The sequence below is a fragment of the Gymnodraco acuticeps genome, unplaced genomic scaffold (assembly GCF_902827175.1).
Source record: "Gymnodraco acuticeps unplaced genomic scaffold, fGymAcu1.1, whole genome shotgun sequence".
NCBI lineage: Eukaryota > Metazoa > Chordata > Actinopteri > Perciformes > Bathydraconidae > Gymnodraco > Gymnodraco acuticeps.
In genome coordinates, this window is record NW_022990580.1 from 22,501 (window position 1) to 45,817 (window position 23,317).

The 23,317-nt window shown below is 45.5% G+C and overlaps 2 protein-coding genes and 2 long non-coding RNA genes across 9 annotated transcripts in view; all 4 read right to left on the reverse strand.

Moving 5' to 3' along the window:
• Window positions 1–1,714, reverse strand: part of LOC117553836 — a 23,477-nt gene extending 21,763 nt beyond the window's left edge. Inside the window, exon 1 of the mRNA XM_034227911.1 lies at window positions 1,613–1,714. The gene's annotated coding sequence lies outside the window, so the exon portion shown is untranslated. The remainder of the gene's footprint in view (window positions 1–1,612) is intronic.
• Window positions 1,715–13,760: 12,046 nt separating this feature from the next.
• On the reverse strand, window positions 13,761–17,925 carry LOC117553834. Of its 5 annotated transcripts, XM_034227908.1 has the most exons (16): window positions 17,872–17,925; window positions 17,482–17,773; window positions 17,288–17,388; window positions 17,059–17,178; window positions 16,929–16,976; window positions 16,680–16,760; window positions 16,518–16,601; window positions 15,804–15,864; window positions 15,660–15,710; window positions 15,530–15,574; window positions 15,350–15,414; window positions 15,153–15,258; window positions 14,973–15,011; window positions 14,517–14,670; window positions 14,314–14,424; window positions 14,013–14,209 (listed from the first exon to the last, which is right to left on the reverse strand). In XM_034227908.1, coding segments are annotated over exons 5-14 (618 nt in total). In that variant the 5' UTR covers window positions 16,931–16,976; window positions 17,059–17,178; window positions 17,288–17,388; window positions 17,482–17,773; window positions 17,872–17,925; the 3' UTR covers window positions 14,013–14,209; window positions 14,314–14,424; window positions 14,517–14,586. The 5 variants fall into 5 exon arrangements, with proteins under 5 accessions (XP_034083797.1, XP_034083799.1, XP_034083796.1 ...); XM_034227906.1 differs by lacking the exons at window positions 16,929–16,976; window positions 17,059–17,178; window positions 17,288–17,388; window positions 17,482–17,773; window positions 17,872–17,925 and having other exon boundaries at window positions 13,761–14,021; window positions 14,112–14,209; window positions 16,680–16,917; XM_034227905.1 differs by lacking the exons at window positions 16,929–16,976; window positions 17,059–17,178; window positions 17,288–17,388; window positions 17,482–17,773; window positions 17,872–17,925 and having other exon boundaries at window positions 16,680–16,917.
• A 325-nt stretch (window positions 17,926–18,250) lies between these two features.
• On the reverse strand, window positions 18,251–19,947 carry LOC117553839. 2 transcript variants are annotated; one of them, XR_004570197.1, is made up of 4 exons: window positions 19,655–19,947; window positions 19,071–19,261; window positions 18,413–18,575; window positions 18,251–18,313 (listed from the first exon to the last, which is right to left on the reverse strand). It is a non-coding gene; the product is annotated as an uncharacterized LOC117553839 (long non-coding RNA). The 2 variants fall into 2 exon arrangements; XR_004570196.1 differs by having other exon boundaries at window positions 18,264–18,575; window positions 19,655–19,945.
• Window positions 19,948–21,725: 1,778 nt separating this feature from the next.
• On the reverse strand, window positions 21,726–22,200 carry LOC117553838. The gene is made up of 2 exons (XR_004570195.1): window positions 22,111–22,200; window positions 21,726–21,980 (listed from the first exon to the last, which is right to left on the reverse strand). It is a non-coding gene; the product is annotated as an uncharacterized LOC117553838 (long non-coding RNA).
• Window positions 22,201–23,317: the final 1,117 nt, after the last annotated feature.

A 23,317-nucleotide genomic window follows, 5' to 3' on the forward strand; every position in this document is an offset into this window, starting at 1 on the left:
CTTGAGTAAAAGTAGAAGTACTCAGATCTTGTTCTTGAGTAAAAGTAGAAGTACTCAGATTTGTACTTGAGTAAAAGTAGAAGTACTCAGATCTTGTACTTGAGTAAAAGTAGAAGTACTCAGATCTTGTACTTGAGTAAAAGTAGAAGTACTCAGATCTTGTACTTGAGTAAAAGTAGAAGTACTCAGATCTTGTACTTGAGTAAAAGTAGAAGTACTCAGATCTTGTACTTGAGTAAAAGTAGAAGTACTCAGATCTTGTACTTGAGTAAAAGTAGAAGTACTCAGATCTTGTACTTGAGTAAAAGTAGAAGTACTCAGATCTTGTACTTGAGTAAAAGTAGAAGTACTCAGATCCTGTACTTGAGTAAAAGTAGAAGTATCAGATCTTGTACTTGAGTAAAAGTAGAAGTACTCAGATCTTGTACTTGAGTAAAAGTAGAAGTACTCAGATCTTGTACTTGAGTAAAAGTAGAAGTATCTCAGATCTTGTTACTTGAGTAAAAGTAGAAGTACTCAGATCATGTACTTGAGTAAAAGTTAGAAGTACTCAGATCTTGTACTTGAGTAAAAGTAGAAGTACTCAGATCTGTACTTGAGGTAAAAGTAGAAGAGTACTCAGATCTTGTACTTGAGTAAAAGTAGAAGTACTCAGATCTTGTACTGAGTAAAAGTAGAAGTACTCAGATCTTGCTACTTGAGTAAAAGTAGAAGTACTCAGATCTTGTACTGATAGTAAAGTAGAAGTACTCAGATCTTGACTGAGTAAAAGTAGAAGTACTCAGATCTTGTACTTGAGTAAAGTAAAGTAGAAGTACTCAGATCTTGTACTTGAGTAAAAGTAGAAGTACTCAGATCTTGTACTTGAGTTGAAAGTAGAAGTACTCAGATCTTGTACTTGAGTGATTAAAGTAAGAAGTACTCAGCATCTTGTACTTGATCTTGTACTTGAGTGAAAGTAAGTACTCAGATCTTGTACTTGAGTAAAAGTAGAAGTACTCAGATCTTGTACTTGAGTAAAAGTAGAAGTACTCAGATCTTGTACTGGAGTAAAAGTAGAAGTACTCAGATCTTGTACTTGAGTAAAAGTAGAAGTACCAGAGTGGAGGAATACTCTGTTTCAGTAAAAGTCCTGCATTCAAAATGTTCCTCAAGTGAAAGTAGAAAAGTATTCTCATCAAAATATAGTGAAAGACAGTAAAAGTATTCGTTGTGCAGATTGGTCCATTTCAGAATAATATATATGATATGTTTTATAATGATTGATCAGTAAAGTGTTCTCAAAGCTGGTGAAGGTGCAGCTAGTTTGAAGTACTTTGTATTCTGCAGGGGAGCTGGTGGATTTACTCCAGGTAGCGAAATGTAAGTACCTGAAAAGTGTACTTAAGTACAGTACTTTAGTAAAGGTACTTAGTTACCTTCCAAGTCTGCGATTACATTATTTAAAATCACAACGTACTTTCACATTAACTCAGAGATCATTAAACTACAGCCAAACACAATCGGGGGGGTTTGGGTGTAACCCCGGCCCCTCACCCTGTCCCATGAGCTGGGGATTAGTATTAGTATATCAGTATATTAGTATATTATATTCATATATTAAAACACTCACGTTCAGCAGTAGGTTTCTGTTTCCTCGTTTCAAACCTCGTCAAGCTACCAGAGGTCACACACTGACTACAGAGGGAAGGGTGGTGCCTTCAAAATAAAAGCGTTTTCATGAGGAGGTGTGCACTCCGCTCTGCATCAACCGCTACACCCTCGCTGCGAGGGGGACCCAAGTTCCCATCAGCAGAAACACGTGGGTTTGCTGTCCTGGCTCCAAGATGGTGGAATGAGCTCCCCATTGACATCAGGACGGCAGATAGCTTACACACCTTCCAGACTGAAAACTAATCTCTTTCGACTCCACTTCGAGCGATAGAACTATTAACAAAGCACTTTTATACTAATAAAGGACTGGCTTACCTAAAGCCAGTTGAGTAGCACTTGAAATGTTTGGCTCTATGAAACCTGATGTACTTTATGATTCTGTTTTCTTCAAGGTTGTGTCTTCCTGGTCGAATGTACTTATTGTGAGTCGCTTTGGATAAAAGCCTCAGCTAAATGTAATGTAATAATAATGTAATTCTAGTTGTGCCAGGCCAGACTGATGATTCTCGGCAGCAATGCCATCAAGTGGCTCATTTTGCAGATGAAAAAAACTGTTGCCAAAATATCACATTTCCTGTGACAAGTGTTCAGAGTGATAGTTTGCCCAAGTTGATGTCTCTTGTCCTCCTCAGAGCAAAGCTGGAGCAGAGACTAACTGAAGAGATGTGTCACTCTGCAGCCACTGTGCGAAATGACCTGAGTCTGATGTCTCTGCAGTGAGGAGCCATCACTGAGCCCACCCAGTCCAAAGCCAGACCTGCACACACTGTGTGGGGAGGGGTGTCCCGTCCTTATGGGGAGGGGTGTCCCGTCCTTATGGGGAGGGGTGTCACGTCCTTATTGGGAGGGGTGTCCCGTCCTTATGGGGAGGGGTGTCACGTCCTTATGGGGAGGGGTGTCCCGTCCTTATGGGGAGGGGTGTCACGTCCTTATTGGGAGGGTGTCCCGTCCTTATGGGGAGGGGTGTCCCGTCCTTATTGGGAGGGGTGTCACGTCCTTATGGGGGAGGGGTGTCACGTCCTTATGGGGAGGGGTGTCACGTCCTTATGGGGAGGGGTGTCCCGTCCTTATTGGGAGGGGTGTCACGTCCTTATGGGGAGGGGTGTCCACGTCCTTATTGGGAGGGGTGTCCCGTCCTTATGGGAGGGGTGTCCCGTCCTTATGGGGAGGGGTGTCACGTTCCTTATTGGGAAGGGGTAGGGTGTCCCGTCCTTATGGGGAGGGTGTCCGTCCTTATGGGGAGGGGTGTCACGTCCTTATGGGGAGGGGGTGTCCCGTCCTTATGGGGAGGGGTGTTCCCGTCCTTATGGGGAGGGGTGTCCGGTCCCGTCCTTATGGGGGGGGTGTCACGTCCTTATGGGGGGGTGTCCCGTCCTTATGGGGAGGGGTTCACGTCCTTATGGGGAGGGTGTCCACGTCACTTATGGGGAGGGGTGTCCCGTCCTTATGGGGAGGGGTTGTCCCGTCCTTATGGGGAGGGGTGTCACGTCCTTATTGGGAGGGGTGTCCCGTCCTTATGGGGAGGGGTTGTCACGTCCTTATTGGGAGGGGTGTCCCGTCCTTATGGGGAGGGGTGTCACGTCCTTATGGGGAGGGGTGTCCCGTCCCTTATGGGGAGGGGTGTCCCGTCCTTATGGGGAGGGGTGTCACGTCCTTATGGGGAGGGGTGTCCGTCCTTATGGGGAGGGGTGTCACGTCCTTATGGGAGGAGGGGTTGTCACTTCCTTATGGGGAGGGGCTGTCACCGTCCCTTATGGGGAGGGGTGTCCCGTCCTTATGGGGAGGGGTGTCACGTCCTTAATGGGGAGGGGTTGGTCATTATGGGGAGGGGTGTCACGTCCTTATTGGGAGGGGTGTCCCGTCCTTATGGGGAGGGGTGTCACGTCCTTATTGGGAGGGGTGTCCGTCCTTATGGGGAGGGGTGTCACGTCCTTATGGGGAGGGGTGTCCCGTCCTTATGGGGAGGGGTGTCACGTCCTTATTGGGAGGGGTGTCACGTCCTTATGGGGAGGGGTGTCACGTCCTTATTGGGAGGGGTGTCCCGTCCTTATGGGGAGGGGTGTCCCGTCCTTATTGGGAGGGGTGTCACGTCCTTATTGGGAGGGGTGTCCCGTCCTTATGGGGAGGGGTGTCACGTCCTTATGGGGAGGGGTGTCACGTCCTTATGGGGAGGGGTGTCACGTCCTTATGGGGAGGGGTGTCCCGTCCTTATTGGGAGGGGTGTCACGTCCTTATGGGAGGGGTGTCCCGTCCTTATGGGAGGGGTGTCCCGTCCTTATTGGGAGGGGTGTCCCGTCCTTATTGGGAGGGGTGTCACGTCCTTATGGGGAGGGGTGTCACGTCCTTATGGGGAGGGGTGTCACGTCCTTATGACGAGGGGTGTCACGTCCTTATGGGGAGGGGTGTCACGTCCTTATGGGGAGGGGTGTCCCGTCCTTATGGGGAGGGGTGTCCCGTCCTTATTGGGAGGGGTGTCCCGTCCTTATTGGGAGGGGTGTCACGTCCTTATGGGGGAGGGGTGTCACGTCCTTATGGGGAGGGGTGTCACGTCCTTCTGACGAGTGGTGTCACGTCCTTATGGGGAGGGGTGTCACGTCCTTATTGGGAGGGGTGTCCCGTCCTTATGGGGAGGGGTGTCACGTCCTTATTGGGAGGGGTGTCCCGTCCTTATGGGGAGGGGTGTCACGTCCTTATTGGGAGGGGTGTCACGTCCTTATTGGGAGGGGTGTCCCGTCCTTATGGGAGGGGTGTCCCGTCCTTATGGGGAGGGGTGTCACGTCCTTATGGGGAGGGGTGTCCCGTCCTTATGGGGAGGGGTGTCACGTCCTTATTGGGAGGGGTGTCCCGTCCTTATGGGGAGGGGTGTCACGTCCTTATGGGGAGGGGTGTCACGTCCTTATTGGGAGGGGTGTCCCGTCCTTATGGGGAGGGGTGTCCCGTCCTTATGGGGAGGGGTGTCACGTCCTTATTGGGAGGGGTGTCCCGTCCTTATGGGGAGGGGTGTCACGTCCTTATGGGGAGGGGTGTCCCGTCCTTATGGGGAGGGGTGTCACGTCCTTATGGGGAGGGGTGTCCCGTCCTTATGGGGAGGGGTGTCCCGTCCTTATGGGGAGGGGTGTCCCGTCCTTATGGGGAGGGGTGTACCGTCCTTATGGGGAGGGGTGTCACGTCCTTATGGGAGGGGTGTCACGTCCTTATGGGGAGGGGTGTCCCGTCCTTATGGGGAGGGGTGTCCCGTCCTTATGGGGAGGGGTGTCACGTCCTTATGGGGAGGGGTGTCACGTCCTTATTGGGAGGGGTGTCACGTCCTTATGGGGAGGGGTGTCCCGTCCTTATGGGGAGGGGTGTCACGTCCTTATGGGGAGGGGTGTCACGTCCTTATGGGGAGGGGTGTCCCGTCCTTATTGGGAGGGGTGTCCCGTCCTTATTGGGAGGGGTGTCCCGTCCTTATGGGGAGGGGTGTCACGTCCTTATGGGGAGGGGTGTCCCGTCCTTATGGGGAGGGGTGTCCCGTCCTTATTGGGAGGGGTGTCCCGTCCTTATGGGGAGGGGTGTCCCGTCCTTATGGGGAGGGGTGTCACGTCCTTATGGGGAGGGGTGTCACGTCCTTATGGGGAGGGGTGTCCCGTCCTTATTGGGAGGGGTGTCCCGTCCTTATTGGGAGGGGTGTCCCGTCCTTATGGGGAGGGGTGTCACGTCCTTATGGGGAGGGGTGTCCCGTCCTTATGGGGAGGGGTGTCCCGTCCTTATTGGGAGGGGTGTCCCGTCCTTATGGGGAGGGGTGTCCCGTCCTTATGGGGAGGGGTGTCACGTCCTTATGGGGAGGGGTGTCCCGTCCTTATTGGGAGGGGTGTCCCGTCCTTATGGGGAGGGGTGTCACGTCCTTATGGGGAGGGGTGTCCCGTCCTTATGGGGAGGGGCGACCACCGATAATGGACATGCTCTCAAAGCATTAGTGGACAGTGGATCTATGGCATGCACAATTAGTGAGGCAGCTGACATAAGACTTTCACAATCTGTCCCTAACATGGAAAGGAAATCAGCTGAAGACTTTGTCATAGTTGGTTGTGGTGGTCACCTCGTTACTCCGTCTGCCATGTAGGATCTTACTGCATCAGGTTATGGCTGTAAGGTTATACTTCCTGTTCTTTCGACTCCACTTCGAGCGATAGAACTATTAACAAAGCACTTTTATACTAATAAAGGACTGGCTTACCTAAAGCCAGTTGAGTAGCACTTGAAATGTTTGGCTCTATGAAACCTGATGTACTTTATGATTCTGTTTTCTTCAAGGTTGTGTCTTCCTGGTCGAATGCACTTATTGTGAGTCGCTTTGGATAAAAGCGTCAGCTAAATGCAATGTAATGAAATGTAATGTAATGCTGCCCCTGCAAACCTACTGTGAGTGAGGCTTTTATTTTGAAGGTTTTCGTCTGAAGTCTTCCCCTGTGTGCAGACTCATTAGAGTTCCTGCAGGAAGACATCATAAATCAATAGATCAGTAACTCTGGAGTCTCTGTGCTCTCTCTTTATTATGGACATCTTTGAATATATACTTGCAGAAACACATATAATAAAGTATTGATTTCTTCTTCTCTCTGCCAGTTGCTTTGACTCTGAGGTGCAGCTTCACCGAAACTGCACCTGATATTTACATTACACTGAAGGGTGTATTCAGGTTCAGGAACAGGTTCAGGTTATTTATTTGTACCCGTAGGTAGATTCTGTTTGCAGAGAAAAAGACAAGGGTTCCATCCTGACACTAAAAATAAACACAAACAACAGACACATCTCTAATAAAGGACAAGTACAAGTACAAGTACAAGTACAAGTACAAGTATACCCTGCTCAACCAAATCTCAAAATATTTTAAGAAGGAAAACACTAGTACAAACATGGACATTCAAAATTCACAATTAAATAAATAAATAAAACTAGGCATCTGTGTGACGCTCCTGTGTTAATGTGTGCTATAGCTGCTGGGATGTTTTCATAGCGCTTCGTTCTACTCCTTGGGACGAGCAACCTCCGGCCCGAAGGAAGAAGCTTGAACTCTGAGTGCAGAGGGTGGGAGTCATCGTCTCATATGGAGCTGGATAACCGCTGTAACTGCCTGAGGTACAGGGTCTCCAGGTTTAGCTGTAACTGCCTGAGGTACAGGGTCTCCAGGTTTAGCTGTAACTGCCTGAGGTACAGGGTCTCCAGGTTTAGCTGTAACTGCCTGAGGTACAGCGTCTCCAGGTTTAGCTGTGACTGCCTGAGGTACAGGGTCTCCAGGTTTAGCTGTAACTGCCTGAGGTACAGGGTCTCCAGGTTTAGCTGTAACTGCCTGAGGTACAGGGTCTCCAGGTTTAGCTGTAACTGCCTGAGGTACAGGGTCTCCAGGTTTAGCTGTGACTGCCTGAGGTACAGGGTCTCCAGGTTTAGCTGTAACTGCCTGAGGTACAGCGTCTCCAGGTTTAGCTGTGACTGCCTGAGGTACAGGGTCTCCAGGTTTAGCTGTAACTGCCTGAGGTACAGGGTCTCCAGGTTTAGCTGTAACTGCCTGAGGTACAGGGTCTCCAGGTTTAGCTGTAACTGCCTGAGGTACAGGGATCTCCAGGTTTAGCTGTAACTGCCTGAGGTACAGGGTCTCCAGGTTTAGCTGTAACTGCCTGAGGTACAGGGTCTCCAGGTTTAGCTGTAACTGCCTGAGGTACAGGGTCTCCAGGTTTAGCTGTAACTGCCTGAGGTACAGGGTCTCCAGGTTTAGCTGTAACTGCCTGAGGTACAGGGTCTCCAGGTTTAGCTGTAACTGCCTGAGGTACAGGGTCTCCAGGTTTAGCTGTGACTGCCTGAGGTACAGGGTCTCCAGGTTTAGCTGTGACTGCCTGAGGTACAGGGTCTCCAGGTTTAGCTGTGACTGCCTGAGGTACAGGGTCTCCAGGTTTAGCTGTGACTGCCTGAGGTACAGGGTCTCCAGGTTTAGCTGTAACTGCCTGAGGTACAGGGTCTCCAGGTTTAGCTGTAACTGCCTGAGGTACAGGGTCTCCAGGTTTAGCTGTAACTGCCTGAGGTACAGGGTCTCCAGGTTTAGCTGTAACTGCCTGAGGTACAGGGTCTCCAGGTTTAGCTGTAACTGCCTGAGGTACAGGGTCTCCAGGTTTAGCTGTGACTGCCTGAGGTACAGGGTCTCCAGGTTTAGCTGTGACTGCCTGAGGTACAGGGTCTCCAGGTTTAGCTGTACTGCCTGAGGTACAGGGTCTCCAGGTTAGCTGTAACTGCCTGAGGTACAGGGTCTCCAGGTTTAGCTGTAACTGCCTGAGGTACAGGGTCTCCAGGGTTTAGCTGTAACTGCCTGAGGTACAGGGTCTCCAGGTTTAGCTGTAACTGCCTGAGGTACAGGGTCTCCAGGTTTAGCTGTAACTGCCTGAGGTACAGGGTCTCCAGGTTTAGCTGTAACTGCCTGAGGTACAGGGTCTCCAGGTTTAGCTGTACTGCCTGAGGTACAGGGTCTCCAGGTTTAGCTGTAACTGCCTGAGGTACAGGGTCTCCAGGTTTAGCTGTAACTGCCTGAGGTACAGGGTCTCCAGGTTTAGCTGTAACTGCCTGAGGTACAGCGTCTCCAGGTTTAGCTGTAACTGCCTGAGGTACAGGGTCTCCAGGTTTAGCTGTAACTGCCCTGAGGTACAGGGTCTCCAGGTTTTAGCTGTAACTGCCTGAGGTACAGGGTCTCCAGGTGTAGCTGTAACTGCCTGAGGTACAGCGTCTCCAGGTTTAGCTGTAACTGCCTGAGGTACAGGGTCTCCAGGTTTAGCTGTAACTGCCTGAGGTACAGGGTCTCCAGGTTTAGCTGTAACTGCCTGAGGTACAGGGTCTCCAGGTTTAGCTGTAACTGCCTGAGGTACAGGGTCTCCAGGTTTAGCTGTAACTGCCTGAGGTACAGGGTCTCCAGGTTTAGCTGTAACTGCCTGAGGTACAGGGTCTCCAGGTTTAGCTGTAACTGCCTGAGGTACAGGGTCTCCAGGTTTAGCTGTAACTGCCTGAGGTACAGGGTCTCCAGGTTTAGCTGTAACTGCCTGAGGTACAGGGTCTCCAGGTTTAGCTGTAACTGCCTGAGGTACAGGGTCTCCAGGTTTAGCTGTAACTGCCTGAGGTACAGGGTCTCCAGGTTTAGCTGTAACTGCCTGAGGTACAGGGTCTCCAGGTTTAGCTGTAACTGCCTGAGGTACAGGGTCTCCAGGTTTAGCTGTAACTGCCTGAGGTACAGGGTCTCCAGGTTTAGCTGTAACTGCCTGAGGTACAGGGTCTCCAGGTTTAGCTGTAACTGCCTGAGGTACAGGGTCTCCAGGTTTAGCTGTAACTGCCTGAGGTACAGGGTCTCCAGGTTTAGCTGTAACTGCCTGAGGTACAGGGTCTCCAGGTTTAGCTGTAACTGCCTGAGGTACAGGGTCTCCAGGTTTAGCTGTAACTGCCTGAGGTACAGGGTCTCCAGGTTAGCTGTAACTGCCTGAGGTACAGGGTCTCCAGGTTTAGCTGTAACTGCCTGAGGTACAGGGTCTCCAGGTTTAGCTGTAACTGCCTGAGGTACAGGGTCTCCAGGTTTAGCTGTAACTGCCTGAGGTACAGGGTCTCCAGGTTTAGCTGTAACTGCCTGAGGTACAGGGTCTCCAGGTTTAGCTGTAACTGCCTGAGGTACAGGGTCTCCAGGTTTAGCTGTAACTGCCTGAGGTACAGGGTCTCCAGGTTTAGCTGTAACTGCCTGAGGTACAGGGTCTCCAGGTTTAGCTGTACTGCCGAGGTACAGGGTCTCCAGGTTTAGCTGTAACTGCCTGAGGTACAGGGTCTCCAGGTTTAGCTGTACTGCCTGAGGTACCGGGTCTCCAGGTTTAGCTGTAACTGCCCTGAGGTTACAGGGTCTCCAGGTTTAGCTGTAACTGCCTGAGGTTACAGGGTCTCCAGGTTTAGCTGTAACTGCCTTAGGGTACAGGGTCTCAGGTTTAGCTGTAACTGCCTGAGGTACAGGGTTCTCCAGGTTTAGCTGTAACTGCCTGAGGGTACAGGGTCTCCAGGTTTAGCTGTAACTGCTGAGGTACAGGGTCTCTAGGTTTAGCTGTAACTGCCTGAAGGTACAGGGTCTCCAGGTTTAGCCTGTAACTGCCTGAGGTACAGGGTCTCCAGGTTTAGCTGTAACTGCCTGAGGGTACAGGGTCTCCAGGTTTAGCTGTAACTGCCTGAGGTACAGGGTCTCCAGGTTTAGCTGTGTACTGCCTGAGGTTACTGTCTCCAGGTAGCTGTAACTGCCTGAGGTACAGGGTCTCCAGGTTTAGCTGTAACTGCCTGAGGTACAGGGTCTCCAGGTTTAGCTGTGACTGCCTGAGGTACAGGGTCTCCAGGTTAGCTGTAACTGCCTGAGGTACAGCGTCTCCAGGTTTAGCTGTAACTGCCTGAGGTACAGGGTCTCCAGGTTTAGCTGTAACTGCCTGAGGTACAGGGTCTCCAGGTTTAGCTGTAACTGCCTGAGGTACAGGGTCTCCAGGTTTAGCTGTGGCTCACCAATCAGTCTGCTGGACCACTTTATGATCTGACTCAGAGTTCCTGCTCTTTAAAGTCAGGTTACCAAACCATGACATTAGTGAAAGAGACAGAATGGACTCGATGAAAGCACGATAAAACATGATCATCATGGTTTTGTCAATGTTAAAATAGGACAGTTTCCTAAGACAGTACAAACGCTGGTGCCCCCTTTTGCACACAGCCTCACAGTTTGGATCAGAGCTCAATTTTGAGTCAATAATTGTCCCGAGATATTTGTATGATTGCACAAATTCTACTTTCTGTTCTGGATCGTTAAGACTTCATGTATTTGGGGCTGTCTTCTAAAATCAATGATCATGTCCTTGGTTTTGCTTATGTTCAGTTGTAGATAGGACTCCTCACACCACCTGACAAAGTTGTCAACGACAGGGCCGTGCCTGGTCTCATTGTCCTGGAGCCTACTAACGATTACAGAGTCATCTGCATACTTTAAAATAGTCCTATTTTCCCACCTACTTTGACACATATTAGTGTACAGTATAAATAATAGTGGTAAGGACACATCCTTGTGGGGAGTTGACTTGATCAGATAAGGTCCCATTCACCCTCACTCTTTGTGTCCTATTGGTTAAAAAATCAAGAATCCAGCCCATAAGATTATTGCTTATTTCAAATTGTTCTAAAAGTCTGCCAATTAGAATATGAGGTTGAATTGTGTTAAAAGCAGAGGAAAAATCAACAAATAAAAGTCTAGCATGAGATCCAATTCCCTCCAAGTCAGATAAGGTGACCGTGGCATCCTCCACTCCTCTGTGTGGCCTGTAAGCAAACTGCATGCTCAGTCTTCCTTAACATTTCTGCTCTGACTAGTTTTTCCAATGTCTTCATTAGAATTGATGTCAGTGCAACTGGTCTAAACTCGTTAAGAGTTTTGGGGCCTCTGGATTTGGGGACAGGGACTACCACAGCATCCTTCCAAACCTTTGGCACATGCTGTGTCTGGAAAGACATATTACAAATGTAGTGGAACACAGGGCTAAGTTCTTTTGCGCAACGTTTAAGTAAACGACCGCAGATGTTGTCAGGTCCATGACTCTTATTTATTTTTACTAAACGAAAGGCCTTTTCCACTTCCCTCTGATCTATGTTCAAATGCTTATTGTCTTCAAGTTTGAGCTTCAGTTCAGATATATTATTATTACTGAAATCAAATGTGTCAAATCGAGAAAAAAAGTGATTTAGGGCATTTGTAAACTCAACATCTGAATTAAAGCCACCCAGAGTCACATGGCAGCTATTCTTTGCTTCCCGGAGGCCTGGTATGGTTTTCATGCTACTCCAGACTGAGCCAAGGTTGTTTGCAGCCATTTTGTTTTGTAGTTCAGATTTAAAATTCTGTTTAGCTTTCAGAATTTCTATTTTAAGTTCCCTATTAGCATCATGCAGATCAGAGGCACTTCCCTGTTTCAAAGCTTGGTTCTTTTTCTGAATGCTGGACTTAACCGCCTTGGTCATGGTTTGTTATTAGGGTATATTTTAACTTGCTTACACGGAATAATCATGTCTTTACAAAAGGCTGTATTTGAGCATGTTACATCAACAACTTCATCCAAGTCGGCACCACAAGACTCTTTGAACATATCCCAATCAGTGCAGTCATAACATTCCTGCAAACAGGCTACAGATTCTTCTGTCCAGACATTTATGTCCTTTGTCAATGTTTTCTCTCGCTTCAAAACTGTTTTGTATATGGGCAGTAGATGCACACAGTTATGATCAGCAGAGCCCAGTGGGGGTAATGGGACTGACTTATAGGCTTCCTTCACTGACCCATAACACAGGTCTAATGTTTTATCCCGCCTGGTTGGATAGGAGACATATTGATAAAAGTTAGTGAGTGTCTTTTTAAGGGTCACATGGTTAAAATCCCCAAGTATAAAGTTTGGTGCGTCAGGTGAAATTGACTGCAGTTTTTGCACCAAATCAAAGATAGTGCTGGAGGCAGAGGTGGCATTTGCCCTGGGATGGATGTACACTATTGTTATAAAAACTTGGGGAAACTCACGGGGCAGGTAGAAGGGACGCAATGAAATAGATAAAAGTTCAACATCTGGGGTGCAAATGCGTTCTCTGACAGTCACAGAGCTACAGTACTGTTTGTTTACGTACAAACATACTCCGCCCCCTTGAGTTTTTCGTGTCACTTCTGCCTTTCGATCCAGACGAAAGGGAGCTCCAAAACCGTCAATAAACAGATCGTTGTCCTGGTTACAGTCTGTGAGCCATGTATCAGTGAAGTTGAACACAAAACCGTGGCAGCACATCACTCCCACCCTCATCCACCTACACTGGTTGCCGGTGTCAGTACCAGATATGTTCGGCCTACCAGATATGTTCGGGTGTATTTCCGTCGCATCCGTCATCCGTCATATCCGTCATATACTCACCTCCCTCTGCTCCCAGCGCTATGCTGCCACACACCGGCCGTCTGCGGAACTGCAGCCGGAGGAACTCGGTACAGCTTGTTATGTGTGTGTACTTAATTATTTACAATTAAAAAATATATATATTCTGCGTTACTTTAGCCAACACTTTTATAATATATAAGCCTGATCATGTCGTTGAAAGCAAGTACAGATGTTCTCCCTTTTCCACAGTTCTGTGTGAACTTCATCTAAGGCAGATGCTTTGCTTCTGCACCAGTTTAGCAGAAGTCTGTTTTGTAAGACTGGTTTTGTTGCAGTCTGTTCATGCTATGTGTTTCTTGCGTAAGACTATATACACACGGAACACATGTATTACAGGGCTGTACCCAGTGTGCTTCATAAAACATTTTTGAAGCTTATTTTTTTAAATTAAGCCGTTTCCATGTTATAACAGCATCTCGTTAAATCAATATCGGAAACAATAATTGTCTTTTTGTGGTTATTTAAATGTCATTTATGGTGCTGTTAGAGTGCTTATAGACTGACCCGTTAATACAGATGCCCCCCCCCCCCCCCCCTTTGTGTGCGGTGAGCTGGAGAGAAGGCAGTCTATTTATTTTGGTGAAAAAAAACCCCCTAACATATATGGATTGAATCAGAATATTGTGTTGGATCAAAACATATTGTACATTTTGAGAATTCTTACATCTATTACAATACATTTTGAGCTTTGGACAATGTTTGGATCAAACGAGCCAGAAACAACCTTAAGCAGCCACCACTGGAATATTATTGCAGTAATATCATAATACTAGTAGCCTTATATTAGTGTAGCCTAATATTGATCGACAAATATTTAGAAATAAATCTGGTTCTGCCTGCCTGCCTCATCGCACTCTGCCCTGCTGCATTACCATGTATAGTATTTACATTCATAATGATCCTTTTTTGTTGCAGAGCTTTAGAGGCTTTAAGAGACGAACTGTCAATGATGCCAACTTGGCGACCTACAAACTAGATATAGCAATCTTGGAGCTATTGCGGCTAGCTACTTTCATTGGAAAGAGTCTCTAATTTTTTGTATGTATATATTTAATATATCCATCCCAAGCTTACCTACCCAACTGAATGAATTCACACATTCAAGTAAATAGAAAGACAGCACAGCATTCAAGTGTTTATTGAGAATTTGAACTTCAACGTTAATGGAAAAAGCTCCAAACTTTTCTCTACAGCCCTTAGTATCAAGAAATCCTTCTAGTTCCTTTTACATGTGGATAGGAAAACAGCACAGATTGTTCAGAATATATGAGGAAGCCATCAGGGAAGCAGCATGACCCAAGGCAGGACTGCAGAGACAGGTTCAGCCACGACCCGAAGTCCACGACCCGAAGTCCATGACGGGCAGCGTCCGGGAAAACCAAACTTGAAGGTAAGATATCAAAGGATGATCTTCATTAATTGCAGTGACAATTTAGTCTATTCTGACATTTGTTTGTGTGAGTTAATCTTTACCTATGATATCTGGTTGCAGAAGGGACTGCAATAGCCTGGATGTTGGTCATCAGAGTAGATGCCCTGCAATTCTCCTCTTTTACCTTTCCCAACATATCCTATGAATAGAAAAAGAAAATATTGTAATTGAATCACACTAGGACCACAACACACTAAATATGTAATGACACATAAACATTATTATCCAGAATAAGAAGTCTACCTGGTTTGCAGTTTTTGTAAGGCTCCAAGCATCCACGGCAGGTGTCAATGGTGTACATGACGTTGAAATCCTGCTTGTATGAAGCAGAGAACAAACTCCATGTAGCAACACCTGTGTAAAACAAGCATTTCAATAGAGCCATTAAAAATATGCATAGACACCACAGCTGTCGTATACTGCTGCACCTTCACTGAATCACTTACTCTCAAGCCAGCGAAAGTGGGCCCCTCTTCTGAAAGACACAGTGGACATTGTGTCTCTGAAGGTGGTACACTATAGAGTGAGTGATGAGTACGCTTTGTCACCTTCCTGGAGAACCACTTCCATCAGAAGGTCCGAGAGAAGACAGTTTGGCAGCTGTGAAGTATTGGTCAGACTAGATCAAACATATTTAACAACACATTGACTAGACTGTTGCCAGCACAATCGAAATACCAAGATTCTTTGGGCTTCAGGTAGCAAAAATACACATTTTTAATATTAATGTTGAATATATCACACACATTTTTCTTATGTTTTGTTATTCTTCTCCTTGAGGTAAAAAACAGCTATCAATAAAGTTAAAAAAAGCAGTGAGACATAATAGTTGGAAATTCTGCCGTGATCATAGGTCGTTTTTTAAACAAAAAACAGTTACTGCTTCACTGAAAAGATATTACCTCCAATATGAAGCACATGTCGGACTTTTGAAACTGGACCTTTGAAGGAAAATATAAGGTGTGGGTCATGTGATTGTTTAATTACATGTGTATACAATTATCAATATTGATATGTATGCATGTGTTAAATAATCTGGATTGTTACATTTCTTTATCACAAACAGGAGTGTGCCTATTGACCTCATGTTCTGTCTTTTGCTTCTTTGAGACCCTGTACACTGGCTCCAGTGCCCCTTTGAGCAGCTCTTCGGCCTCATTGGTCCAGTAAGAAAACCTCTGTCCGTGGCTATAAAAATCACATAATATCAGGATGAAAATGTAAATCAGTGTCAAAGAAACTGTTGTCTATAAAGTAACATTTAAAATGTATGATTTACCCTTCAATCTGGTACCGTTCCATGAGCATAATGCACCACCATTTCCGGATCTGTGCTATGTCCCGCTAAAAGAAAATGTAACAATAATAAAGTTGAAAATGAATGGAACCTCATCATTTGTCTACTCAATGTTAGCCCCCTCTTCCCCCTGAAATACTAACTCAGAGGATAAATACTGACCTCGGTAAACCAAAGTGGAGCATCTGTGCTGAAGTTGAGTGCATACTGTGAAAGGATAAAGATCTGTTAAGTTATGAGTTTCAAAAACTAACAAAACCCTTTAAAAAAAAGTGTCAAGGGAGGAATTTACCATCAGTATGAAGACACCACAGTCATTGCCCGTGGTTTGGTGAGGCAAACCCTGTAAGAATTTGGAATATAACAGTGATGTTCATGGTCAAATGGAAAATAAAGACATGTGAAAGCAGGTGTATGAGATGGTGGAGAAATGTACCTTGACGTCTCTGCCGAACTTTACTGTCCACTGACCTGGAGCAATGCGGTGCGCTAGGTCACTGTCAAAAGAAATGATAAGACATGGGAATTGATTTGGTGAAGGAACGCTATACACAATATAATTCATGTTTTTGGATTTCCTTACATTGAACTATTGCATGCCTTAAAAGAGGAAAGTTATGAAAGCCACTGAACGGGGCTAAAATAAAACAAACAAAAATACGTTTACCAGCCTCTGAACAAAGCTGAACTTGAAAACAACCTTTGAACAAGGCTTATAACAAAATGAACATTATAATTCATAGCATCCTGTTGCAGACTCTTTTTCTTTTGTTTCCACTAAGGACACTCCAGACTTTGTGGAAATGGAGATATATTATAAATGAATTTGATCAGATTCAGACCCCTGGTCTACAAGATGGTTACTGCAGTATTAGAATACTATAAACTATTTAGAACTCCCATACAAGCCACAGAACGGTGGGGGTAATCATGTTACAAAAACCTAAATATGTCCTTGTAGGAATTGTCCCCAAAGCCATCTGGCTTAAGAGGGTCGAGCAAATATAACTCTCTCTTTGCTGGCTTGATCACCTGTCAACCATTGACAAAATAGCTGAAATTAGACATAATCAAACACCAGAAGAAAACCACACAGCACAACTTATGTTCATTTTGTACATGCTGGTGAGATCATTTGGAACAGACTCACGCAAAGCAAATAGTGATCTGCCTTTCCTTGCTGCCGACTCCAGGCAGGGATGAAAACCATGTCCTTGGTGGCCAATTGGTCAGCCTAGTATTTTAAACAAGGGATTTTAAGTTGCTGTATATCAATTTCAAGAAACATAGGTCTCAAGCAACAGGAACTTACTGGAAAACTGGCCAACACGTCAGCTGTTTTGGACTTCCAGGTAGGAACCACATACATATCCACGATGTATATATCTTTGCCCTATATTGATAGTTTTTCAAAAAAAATGAAATCTTCATAGAAGTATGTTCAACAACAAGAGACAACCACACTTCACGAGATTGGAGTTTCACCACTAAACAGCTATTTAGAAAATATGTGTTATTCAAAAGAAAAAAGCAGGCCAATGATGTCTGTTGAAAACCGTACATGTCTTTGGGTGGCTTCTTGTACCATCTTCAGGCACGTGTTTCCAATCTGAAACAGTAACAACAGTAAGTTACCTGTGCCATTTATTTGAGACAAGATGAAGTTGGGAGGAAAGCTCAAGTATACCTACATTTGACTCCATGCACTGAGGAAGACCCAGGCTCCAAAAGTCCTCTCTGGTCAGGCACACATCACCCTCCTTCACAATGACCTCTGCTCCAGGCCTATTGTGGTCTAGCACATAGCTGAGCTGCAAATAACAGATTGCAAAACATACTTCAAGCCAATAGAAAACATAGAAAAATTCAAATCAAAACAATGCACCTCCATCACTGTGCATGAAGTAAACATATATCTACCAGCTTGTCTTGAATCGGATGTAGATCCTTTGCGTATTTCGCACCAGAGAGGGCATACTGGTGGTCAGCAACAGACCCCTCCGAATCCAACTTCGGTTCAGCTGTTATTAGATAGACAAAAAATAAACAGTATTATTGAAGTACCACACATGAAGTATACCTAAAATGTGTCCTTGTATTGATAATCAAAATACCTCTCAACATAGGCCTGATAAAGGGCTTCAGCTGAGACACATTCACACTCTGTCTCAGCTGAGCTCCTGTTGAGCTCAACAGGGTTGCCACACCCTTGTTGGTGATTGAGGAAACCACATAAGGGCCAAACCAGTTGCACTCCAGTTTTCCACCTTTTCGGCCCTCCTTCCTCTTATTCGCTCTTAGGACCTCATCTCCAACGTTAATCAGGAAAGATTTCACATTCTTTCCCTTGCGTTTTTCAAAAGAGATTTTCTGTCTCTGTTGTGCTATTTGGATGTTCTGGTAAATCTGAGAAAGATATGTAACAGTTATCATTTACAGTCCTTAACATACGCTTGCATTTTTTAGGAGTTATTATGTTTTAAATATTGCCATTTTATTCTCACCTTCGAGTGCAAATCTGCAATGGTTGCAGCCTTTGCCTCAAGCTGCTGTTCTGCCTCATCAGCAGGCACCAAAACAGAGGTATCATCCCTGTCATTGACTGTAGCATTTATAACACCCGGGACGCGAGGGTGCCTCCCAAACTGGGCAAAATAGGGCGTGCACTTGGTTGACCTCTGAAAGCATAAAAATTCCTTTTAGTATCTCTGTTGAGTATTGTTTCCATCTGCATTTGTTACAACATTGTACCTGCTTTGAGGTGTTAATGCTCGCCACAATGCCCCTCAGATGTAAATCCCAGTCATTCTGGTCCTCTCCACAGTACTTTGCAAGTGCTTTTTTTATGTTTTGGTTTGTACGCTCATCTTGGCCATTGCACTGGGGATGGTACGCTGAAGTGATGCAGTGTTTTACACCCAGTGCATCAAAAACACCACGGTTGACCTGCAGATGGTTTAGTGTACACCAATTACCAAATTACCTGAAAAATCGTATTACATTGTTACACATAACACATACACTGTATTAGATAGATTATTGTACCTCATTGACAAATTCCCGTCCTTGGTCGGTAATGATCTTCTCGACAAGACCGAAATCTCGAAGAATATTCACAATCTTTTTTGAGACCTCAACAGCTGTTTTGTGGTAGAGCATTTTTGCTACCACCCACTTCGTGAACAGATCAGTCGCTGTTAGAATGTATCTGCAATATAAAATGCAGAATGTTGTAAATACATACAGAATCACTGTAAATGATTTCCTTTCTTTTTAAACCAGATTCTTCACGTTTAGAACCTTTAAAGGAGGTCACATGCTTCAGCCCATCATGATAGTACCTTTTGCCCTTAGCAGTGGAGGGAAGTGGGCCAATGAGATCCACACCAAGGACAGTCCATGCCTCGGGAACATGAATGGGATGCAGTACGGGTGCAAACCGTTTTAATGACCTCGTGTTGCTGGCAGCGGGGACACTCATCAACCTTAGCAAATATCATACATTTTCAATCAGCAAAACAAAAAACTTTAGGTATAAAAATGATAGAACAGAGAAAACTTTCAGAGGAGACAGAATTAAACTGTTAAAGTTCTGAAATATGTTTTCTCTGCTCTGATGGAGCTCAAACTGTCTCACTCTGTTTCAATGTACACATACAACACATTTCTGTAGATCAATAATCAGTCAGTCAAAAACTCCCACCCATTTCTTCACGTCCTCCCGCATAGTGGACCAGTGGTACGTTGCCAAAACCTTCTCGGTGGTGCGCCTTCTCCCTGCATGACCTCCGGAACCCAGGTTATCATGGCACTCCTTCAGGACATTGATAATTTGGTCCTTGGTGCACACAACCATCCTCTCATTGTCCTTGTATGTGTAGTACAAATCTCCAGCTGGCACGACAGGAACAACAAAACAATCATTTAGACATGTGTAGAGATGACATTATGACTAAAAGCTGTTCAAGAAATCCAGTGGCAAATGTGGTTTAGACGTAACAACTACAGTAATGTAAAGTGTGTATAAAAAGAAAAAGGAGAAACAAGCTGTGGAGTCCTTGCGATTTACTGAAAAATGTTGGAATTGCAATATGATAAACCATTAGAGGTATGATCACTTTTGCACCAAAAAACACCATTAGATAAATAGATAGATAGATATATACTATATACTTTATTGATCCCTATAAGTAAAGGGATGTGATGATGTCACATGTACAGGGGGTTTATACCTCATAATAAAAACGTATGTTCGTGACTTAACCATGGTCTTATTCTGTTACTTACCTTTGATCAGGTATTGTTTGGATGCCCTCCGAATGAACGCCTTCCTTTTATCATGCTGCGATCAGCGGCGATGGTGAGATTGTGGTAACCACCATTGAGCACGTACTGCTTTATCTCAGCATAAAAGCTCTCCATTTCTGTCATGAAAGTTAAAATGTTCGCGGTAATTATGGGGAAGCGGAGGGATCTAGATCGTTCACACATAACAAGCTGTACCGAGTTCCTCCGGCTGCAGTTCCGCAGACGGCCGGTGTGTGGCAGCATAGCGCTGGGAGCAGAGGGAGGTGAGTATATGACGGATATGACGGATGACGGATGCGACGGAAATACACCCGAACATATCTGGTAGGCCGAACATATCTGGTACTGACACCGGTCAAGTCCCGCATATCCTACAAAATCCTCCTCCTTACCTACAAATCCCTCCATGCCCTTGCCCCCCAGTACCTATCGGACATCCTTCACCCACATGCCCCACCCCGGAACCTGCGGTCCTCAGACTCTGGCCTGCTTACCACCCCCCGCACCAAACTGCGAACCTACGGGGACAGAGCCTTCAGTGTGGCAGCCCCCACCCTCTGGAACGCTCTCCCTGCGGAGATACGCAACATCCCCACACTTGAAGCCTTCAAAAGGGCCCTCAAGTCCCATCTGTTTGCCAAGGCTTTCGGCCCCTAAATCGATCTGTTGTTCTGTTTGTCTGTCTTTTGTTTTGTTATGTTTGTCTTTGCACTATTACTTGTGAAGCGACCTTGGGTCCCCTGAAAGGCGCTATAGAAATCGAAGCTATTATTATTATTATTATTAAGGCCAAAACACAGCAGTCCCTGAAATTCTTCTGAAACCGAACACTACCCTGAAGCTCGTCAACCTTGTTCCTCAGCGATTGAACGTTCCCCAGGATCATTGAGGGCAGAGGAATCCGAGGGAGCCGCTGCCTTCTCATGCGTAATCTTACGCCGCCGCGTTTACCCCGCTTCCTCCTCTGGTGCCCCGTTGCACCACAGGTTTCATTTGGATTCCTCCGAATAATGTCCGGTAACTGTAACGTGGTATCTATCACACGAGCCAGACTTGCCATGTTCAGTTGTAGCAGCACATCTCTGGTGTACTGTGTCCTCTCCCGGATGACAGCCCCATTGACATCACATGCCAAACATTGAAGGAATACGATCCACAGAATCACAGAATAAAGAATGTCCATTTTGACTAGCGGCGCAGGGAGCATTCAATCATACAGACGCTTTATCGAATAGGTCGGTGGCGCATTAAAAACCTTTAAAACAAACACAAAACAAACAAAACGGAGGACACCAAACTTTTCCCTGCCGGTCGCAGCGTGTGCATGCACCCTTCAATGATGATATGATAGAAGAGATCTGTACCTATAGACCGTAGGGACCCGCAGAGTCACCAGTTCAAGTCCCCGATAGACCGAGGTGCCCCTGAGCAAGGCACCGTTTCCTACCCTGGCCCCGACGCCCTCCTAACACTGATCAGATGAGAGGCATTTCCTCTCTGTGGGGCCACTAAGGGTTCCTTCTGTTCTTTCACTCTCAATACAACGTCACCAACTGGAAGTATGTGCATGTGGTGTAAACTGAGCTTCTGGAAGATATTTAAAATAATGTATAAGATAATATCATTTACTAAATGTTTTGACTTTCTTAAATATCAGATTTTCTGTCAAATTTCTGAACTTTTCTCCAATTTCTGACTTTTTATTTATTTCTGTTTTTTGAAATGTTTTTGTATTTCAGATGTCTCAAAAAACTCTGTCTCGTTAGAAACATCACGTTATTCTGAACTGACATTTAAAGTTTAGTTTATTCGCTGCACCTCTGGAACTTTTACTAACCATCTTTTATATTCTGCATAACGAACATTTAACCCTTTGAATTTGCTTTAATAAGAGTTTAAAACGTGTTATATCTTTAACATTATTAGCACTATCTGTGTTTAACCATTTATAAAATGTGCTGCTAAATGAATGTAAACTTAAATTAGAATCAAAGACATCATTAAGGCCTATAGAATGTTGGACCCCAAAGCAAAAGACTGGAGAGAGATGGTAAAAAACAAAAAGCTTTATTCAAGCAGAAGAACAGAAAAAGACGGCAGTGGAGTCAGGAAGTTGGCTGGCACTGAGTCGTCAGGGACAGGAGGCAGCGAGACACACCGGAGGGTCGAAACACAGAGGAATTATCTGGCAGGGAAGTGGCATGAGGACCGGGCTTTTATATCTACAGGTGAAGAGGTGAGTGGAAACAGGTGTGCCTCGTCTGCTCCTGGGAGGAGCCAGCCAACTCCCTGTCACACACCAGCCCTGCAGAGGAACACAGAGAAGGGAGGGGTGAGACAGGAACAAACACACAAAAGCACACAACAAAACCAAAACTAAACACAATCATAACACATCAAACACACCCGATGTTAACTGTTATATAATATATTACTTGCAGATGAAGCAGTGCTGGGAGGTGAAAGAGCTTCAGGCGCCATGTTAGAGTCTGCTCACCAGTCAGAACAACAAGATGGAGTCTGAGTTCATCCTGTCTTTAGAAACAACAGAGAAACTTTTCAAAATAAAAGTCACACCATTTTTTTTTCAATCCTGACGTTTCTTCAAAATGTTGTTTTTTCAAACATTACAGATTGTGTCCCAACATGTCAGAATTGTTCTCATATTTAATCATTTTTGACATTTTTTTCCAATTCTTGGAACTTTTTCTCGTAGAATATCAGTCTCTGAACCTGCATCGCCTGATACGGTTCACATCCGACTGAACACAGATTACCAACTAGTTATAGAACCTGTGTTACTGGTGGCACAACAAACGTTCTTCATTCTTATCAACTTTGTCCTTTCCTGATCTGTTGTCTCTCCAAAAATCTGTTCATCATGGATCACAGAGAGAGGAGAGTTTGTGGGCGTCAAACAGTTCTTGCATTTATCGTCTTTTCCATGTCAGTCAACTGTAACAGCTGTTCTGATGATAACTGTGAGCCTTTATCAGCGTTAGCTCAGAGCACATGTGAACTCGTCCCTCAGCTGTTATCTGTGATCAGAATCAGACGTCTTTCAGGCTTTGGAGGACAAAACGCTCAAGACAAGACAGGACTAAATACACGGAAGGGTAATCAGACAGAGCTGGGTGGGGTGGGGGGTGCAACAGGTTAACACAATGAGACAATCAGACACAGGAGGGAAACTAAAGACAGGAAGGCTAACACAAGAAGTAGGACCAGACACAAGGAGGAAAACATTTAAGAAAGAAGTGGAAAATAAACCCATAACCATAACAGTGACTTTTATTAAAAGTGATCATAAAGGGCCCATGTCATGCTTTTCCAGTTATTACACGTCCCCTTGTGTTATGAAGGTTTTTATGCATGTAAACGGTCTGCAGAGTCAAAAACCCTCAAAGTACACTGTTCTGGCTAATTATTTTGTGTGTTAGAGTGACTCCCTCTGGTGACTTCCGGTACTGCATGAAGCAGTTCTTTTTAGTTCCCATGTGACAGGAAGTTAGCCTGAGACATTTCAGAATAGCAGTCAAAGGGCCTTTCTCACTTCTCTTATTTTTAATTTCCTCGCTCCTCGGTCTTGGTCTCACCGGAAGTTGATTTGTCTGCGCCATCTTGAGTAGCGTCCCATGGCCT

What these genes read in the sequence shown, in the direction of transcription:
- LOC117553834 (XM_034227906.1), bottom strand. Translation starts at nt 16,798, where the DNA reads ATGAAGATTTCATTTTTTTTGAAAAACTATCAATATAGGGCAAAGATA. An exon ending in ACGTGTTGGCCAGTTTTCCA is followed by an intron (nt 16,602 to 16,679) that starts GTAAGTTCCTGT and finishes TTAAAATACTAG; the next exon opens with GCTGACCAATTGGCCACCAA. An exon ending in AGTTCGGCAGAGACGTCAAG is followed by an intron (nt 15,711 to 15,803) that starts GTACATTTCTCC and finishes AAATTCTTACAG; the next exon opens with GGTTTGCCTCACCAAACCAC.